The 6,648-nt window shown below is 47.2% G+C and overlaps 1 protein-coding gene across 1 annotated transcript in view; it reads left to right on the top strand.

Annotated features, from left to right (window-relative positions):
* Positions 1 to 600: 600 nt before the first annotated feature.
* The window catches only part of LOC310771679 (protein Dok-7-like), a gene marked incomplete at both ends in the record, with an annotated part of 11,653 nt that continues 5,605 nt past the window's right edge, over positions 601 to 6,648 (top strand). Inside the window, 4 exons of the mRNA XM_083664229.1 lie at positions 601 to 654; positions 760 to 805; positions 5,979 to 6,070; positions 6,530 to 6,648. The exon at positions 6,530 to 6,648 is cut by the window's right edge and continues 32 nt beyond it. Coding sequence (XP_083520355.1) covers positions 601 to 654; positions 760 to 805; positions 5,979 to 6,070; positions 6,530 to 6,648 — 311 coding nt within the window. The remainder of the gene's footprint in view (positions 655 to 759; positions 806 to 5,978; positions 6,071 to 6,529) is intronic.

Raw genomic sequence — 6,648 nt, forward strand, 5'->3', positions numbered from 1 at the left:
ATATTGTATATATTGTATGTATTCATTTAGCCTATGTATTATTGAGGATTTGAAAGTAATTTGCTAATTTTAGATATCTCAGTGGGCTTTGTCTCTGGCTAGCATTTGCAATGAAATTGAATTGACTACAGACAAAGAGAGGGAGGCTCCACAGATCAGAAATAAGCCGGCCATGAATCCCTGTCTAAGACCAGCAGACTGCATGCCTGCATGGTGAGTTAAGTGAAAGCTACGCATGTTATGTAAGTTGTTTCATTGAATTGACTCCACTGTAAACAATCACCACTTGACGCAGGCTGACAACTGTACTTGGCAGAAGCCATGGTGCGTGGCGGTCTCTTCCCCCGCCTCAGCGGCCTGATTGTCGGGGAGGGAGTACAGTGTGGGTCCACCCTGCCGGTGGGCCTGCCCTGCACTGCTAGAGGCTATTTTCAAAGTCACCCCTCCTCGAGGGATTGAGGGGGGCGGCGCACAAGTGAGTGCGCAAAACGCACCCAATGCACGCGCACGCACACACACACACACACACACACACACACACACACACACACACACACACAGAGAGAGAGGAGAGACAGCTGCTCGAAACCATGACAGAAGATGACGGATACAGTGGTCGCGGAGGGACAAGTCAAGTTTAGAGATGGAAAAAAGGTTATTTCCAGCCATTCCTGTTCATTTTCAGCATTTCTTAAAGTGTATAAGTGTATGTATAGAATAGGCTCGCTTGTTCACTGCGTTTTCCAAACTTCTCCACAGTGGAAGACTCGGTGGGTCGTGCTTCGGAAGCCCTCTCCGGTGGCAGGTATGTGGCAAACCGCTTCTATTTTTATAACAAACTCTTTGCTCCTAATCAACATTGGCACTCTTTCACAGCGATACAAAGACTCGTTTAGGCTGTTGATTTTGCTGCATTACTCACCCGTATCATTCAATCCTCAACCCAGCTGATTTTTGGGAATTAAACTAATCACAACCTAACTTGTCAATTGGACCCTTGGCTAAGCGCCGCTGGAGCTGTCACATATCCGTGTTAACACATGGGGATATTGCGCAATATCCTACTTCAGCAGGGCTGGATTTAAGGTTATTGATTTACGGCTGTTTTGACTTTGCCTCCAAACTACAAACACAAGCCGCAACATTGATTTAGTTACACACATGAAATGAGATGAGATGAGTGCAGCCAGGGCAGAGAAAGTCAGTGCCATGTCATGGGTCGTATGTCATGCCATGTCCCTCATGTCATGCCATGTCGAAATGGAATTGAGTTTCACTTGAGATGCTGTAAGACACTGTGAGTCCCTCATATGAGATGCTGTAAGACACTGTGAGTCCCTCATATGAGATGCTGTAAGACACTTTGAGTCCCTCATATGAGATGCTGTAAGACACTGTGAGTCCCTCATATGAGATGCTGTAAGACACTGTGAGTCCCTCATATGAGATGCTGTAAGACACTGTGAGTCCCTCATATGAGATGCTGTAAGACACTGTGAGTCCTTCATATGAGATGCTGTAAGACACTGTGAGTCCTTCATATGAGATGCTGTAAGACACTGTGAGTCCCTCATATGAGATGCTGTAAGACACTGTGAGTCCCTCATATGAGATGCTGTAAGACACTGTGAGTCCCTCAGATGCTGTAAGACACTGTGAGTCCTTCATATGAGATGCTGTAAGACACTGTGAGTCCCTCATATGAGATGCTGTAAGACACTGTGAGTCCCTCAGATGCTGTAAGACACTGTGAGTCCCTCATATGAGATGCTGTAAGACACTGTGAGTCCCTCATATGAGATGCTGTAAGACACTGTGAGTCCCTCATATGAGATGCTGTAAGACACTGTGAGTCCCTCATATGAGATGCTGTAAGACACTGTGAGTCCCTCATATGAGATGCTGTAAGACACTGTGAGTCCCTCATATGAGATGCTGTAAGACACTGTGAGTCCCTCATATGAGATGCTGTAAGACACTGTACTCTGATGTGTGTGTGTGTGTGTGTGTGTGTGTGTGTGTGTGTGTGTGTGTGTGTGAGAGAGAGAGAGAGAGAGAGAGAGAGACAGAAAGTGTGTGTGTGAGAGAGAGAGAGAGAGAGAGAGAGAGAGAGAGAGAGAGAGAGAGAGAGAGAGAGAGAGAGAGAGTGTGTGTGTGTGTGTGTGTGCTTGTGCGTGCGTGCGTGCGTGCGTGTCTCTTGAGTTTATCTGCAGCTGTGCCAATGGATCAGTTCATTGTTTTAGGGTTTGTTATGACAGCTGTACCACTATGGACACACACACATGCACACACACACTCACTCACTCACTCTCTCTCTCTCACACACACACACACACACACACACACACACACACACACACACACACAACTACACACACACACACACACACACACACACACACACACACACACACACACGGGAATAAAAAAAACGGTCACTTTTTATTTTGCATTCTATTGTCATGACTAGAAATATTGCGCGCTCCTTTGTAGCATCCCTCGCTGCTCGCCCACTAAACTGTCAGTGCTCATTTGTGCCTTGTTGGTTTGCCCTAGTCTCACCCACTGACCGTGGTCTCACCCACTGACTGTGGTCTCACCCACTGACCGTGGTCTCACCCACTGACTGTGGTCTCACCCACTGACCGTGGTCTCACCCACTGACCGTGGTCTCACCCACTGAGAGAGAGGCCTGGCTCAATTCGTGGCAGCGGCAGCTGCCTCGGCAGTTTACAGACCTGCCGCGGCAGGTCAGTTGCTGCCACTGACCTGTAGGGGCGCTGTTTCCCGACCTGCCGTGGCAGGTTTGTAGGGGCGCTGTTTCCCGACCTGCCGTGGCAGGTCAGTTGCTGCCACTGACCTGTACCCAGCAAACATTTTCACGTATAACGACCGTCTGCTGCACGTCAAACCACTACATCTAGTCAGGGTCTAAAAGTATATAAGAAATGGAAATCTTAGCGACGTAATTCGTCTACTTCCCCACAACCTTGAAATATGCCGCTCCCACAACGGCTATATTCAGATATTCAGATACAAAACTGCACAGTATGCATGCAGCAACATTGAATATAGCCTATTGTGTGTCCAGATTCAATGATTTTTGCTACATCCCCCGACCCTGCGGCGCCCGCTTCGCAGTCCTGTGTTAACCATTACGCTACGGATTTAGTTACAAATAATACAGATTTGGTCATATATAGAGATACTTAACATTGAGAACTTGGCATTTTGATATGACGGTCCCTAATGGAAGTTGCAGGCTAGCTGCCTCGCTGATTTCAACCAGCGATGGGACAGGTATATTTATATCATTTACGATAATGTAGGGGCGCTGTTTACCGACCTGCCGCGGCAGGTCAGTTGCTGCCACTGACCTGTAGGGGCGCTGTTTCCCGACCTGCCGCGGCAGGTTTGTAGGGGCGCTGTTTCCCGACCTGCCGTGGCAGGTCAGTTGCTGCCACTGACCTGTAGGGGCGCTGTTTCCCTTTATACCAATATAACTATTCTACTGATTATCACATCAACCAAGACATCAAGTACTTTATACCAATATAATATTCCAAAAATTACAATAAATGATGGGTGATAATGCAAGCTTTATCATGACAATTTTTTTTTCTCTTTGTGTGCTATATGCATTGCTTTGCTGCTTGTCTTTCAATGATTTTTTGTAAAGCACCTTGGATTGCCTTTGTGTGTGAAAGGTGCTATATAAATAAATTTGACTTGACTTGACAAATCTGTCCCTGCTACATCTGTTGGATCTAATGTTGTATTGCAACAACATTGAAGGGAATTTACATTGTAAAAAGCACATGGCTAATGTGTGTGTGTGTGTGTGTGTGTGTGTGTGTGTGTGTGTGTGTCTGCCCCTGCTGCTCAGCCTCCTCCTCTTCCTTTTTTTGTTTTACCAGTTTCAGTGGTGTTTGTGTCACCTGATGAATGTTAGTCCAATATTCAGTCTTTTTTTATTTATTTTTATTTTTAGCTCTGTTTCATTTGTGTCCACCAACTCCAGAGGGAAATATGTGTTTCTTTAATGTTAAATGTCACCTTTAGCCACCTTTAGCCACTGTTTCCTGCCGCGGCAGGTCGGGAAAGAGCGCCCCTACAGGTCAGTGGCAGCAACTGACCTGCCGCGGCAGGTCGGTAAACAGCGCCCCTACATTATCGTAAATGATATAAATATACCTGTCTCATCGCTGGTTGAAATCAGCGAGGCAGCTAGCCTGCAACTTCCATTAGGGACCGTCATATCAAAATGCCAAGTTCTCAATGTTAAGTATCTCTATATATGACCAAATCCGTATTATTTGTAACTAAATCCGTAGCGTAATGGTTAAGACACAGGACTGCGAAGCGCGCGCCGCAGGGTCGAATCCCTGACCTGGGATGTAGCAAAAATCGTTGAATCTGGGCACACAATAGGCTATATTCAACGTTGCTGCATGCATACTGTGCAGTTTTGTATCTGAATATCTGAATATAGCCGTTGTGGGAGCGGCATATTTCAAGGTTGTGGGGAAGTAGACGAATTACGTCGCTAAGATTTCCATTCCTTATATACTTTTAGACCCTGACTAGATGTAGTGGTTTGACGTGCAGCAGACGGTCGTTATACGTGAAAATGTTTGCTGGGTACAGGTCAGTGGCAGCAACTGACCTGCCACGGCAGGTCGGGAAACAGCGCCCCTACAAACCTGCCACGGCAGGTCGGGAAACAGCGCCCCTACAGGTCAGTGGCAGCAACTGACCTGCCGCGGCAGGTCTGTAAACTGCCGAGGCAGCTGCCGCTGCCACGAATTGAGCCAGGCCCTACTGCCCACTGACCATGGTCTCACCCACTTCGCGAGCTCGCAGACGCAGCTCGGCTGCTGTGCTTCGCGCATGCGCAGTTGAGCAATTGTGCGGCAAGCGGAATCGCCAGCCGCCTGATTATAGATTAATCACAGAAGTGACTTGAAGCCTGTCTGTGTCGTAACTATCTGTGTCTCAGCCTGCCAGCTCTGCCTGTCTCTAACTGACTTAAGCCTTTCTGTGTGTCCTCTCTCTGTGTCTCAGACTGTCTGTCTCTAACTGACTTTAAGCCTTTCTGTGTGTGTGTGTCCTCTATCTGTGTCTCAGACTGTCTGTCTCTAACTGACTTGAAGCCTGTCTGTGTGTGTGTGTGTGTGTGTGTGTGTGTGTGTGTGTGTGTGTGTGTGTGTGTGTGTCCTCTATCTGTGTCTCAGACTGTCTGTCTCTAACTGACTTTAAGTCTTTCTGTGTGTCCTCTATCTGTGTCTCAGACTGTCTGTCTCTAACTGACTTTAAGCCTTTCTGTGTGTGTGTGTGTGTGTGTGTGTGTGTGTGTGTGTGTGTGTCCTCTATCTGTGTCTCAGACTGTCTGTCTCTAACTGACTTTAAGCCTTTCTGTGTGTGTGTGTGTGTGTGTGTGTGTGTGTGTGTGTGTGTGTCCTCTATCTGTGTCTCAGACTGTCTGTCTCTAACTGACTTGAAGCCTGTGTGTGTGTGTCCTCTATCTGTGTCTCAGACTGTCTGTCTCTAACTGACTTTAAGTCTTTCTGTGTGTCCTCTATCTGTGTCTCAGACTGCCTGTCTCTAACTGACTTGAAGCCTTTCTGTGTGTCCTCTCTCCGTGTCTCAGACTGCCTCTCTCTAACTGACTTGAAGCCTGTCTGTGTGTCCTCTCTCTGTGTCTCAGACTGTCTCTAACTGACTTTAAGCCTATCTGTGTGTCTGTCCTCTCTCTGTGTCTCTAACTGACTTTAAGCCTATCTGTGTGTCTGTCCTCTCTCTGTGTCTCAGACTGCCTGTCTCTAACTGACTATAAGCCTGTGTGTGTGTGTGTGTGTGTGTGTGTGTGTGTGTGTGTGTGTGTGTGTGTGTGTGTGTGTGTGTGTGTGTGTGTGTGTGTGTGTGTGTGTGCGCGCGTGTGTGTGCGCGCGCGTGTGTGTCCACTCTCTGTGTCTCAGACTGTCTGTCTCTGCTGGTGTACAAAGAGAAGAAGAAGAAAGGGAAGGAGAAATGCTGTGGCCGCAAGGAGAGGCTGAGTGTAACACTAGAGGTACGTTCAGTTGTGTAGTAGACCCCGAAACTAAACTGAGCCTACTTGTGTTAATTTATTGCTTTGAAGTGCTTGCATTTCCCCCCCAGCAGTACTTACAGTATAGCAATTAAAACTGTTTCCCACCTTTTCTATTTTAGAACTGCAAAAAAAAACTAAACAAGTCTGTGATGCTTTGTACTGAACAATAACAGAAAGAAGCCACTTATATAACCCTGGTGAATGCAGCTTTCTCAGGCTGGAAGGCTCAGTTCAGTTCAGGAGAGTTTGTGTTTTGCTCTTAAGCTTCCATTTGTCAGTTCTTTAGGCAGAGAAATGTCTATACCTGACAACAGAATTTAATTTGGGCAAATAGGGCAAATCTTTAGGATTTGGGCTGAACTCATAATAGAAATCAATATAAATAGAATAGAATAGAATATGTGTCACAGTGGAATGTCTTCTGCCCTGCTCTGCCAGGGGATCTGCGGTGTGGAGCCGGGGCCGGGGTATGACGGGGTCACATACACCCTCTCCATCCTCTGCCTGGGACACACTCTGGTCCTGGGCTTCCAACGCCGAGAGGCCCTGCTGGCCTG

The sequence above is a fragment of the Poromitra crassiceps genome, assembly GCF_964638095.1.
Source record: "Poromitra crassiceps genome assembly, contig: HAP1_SCAFFOLD_998, whole genome shotgun sequence".
Lineage (NCBI taxonomy): Eukaryota > Metazoa > Chordata > Actinopteri > Beryciformes > Melamphaidae > Poromitra > Poromitra crassiceps.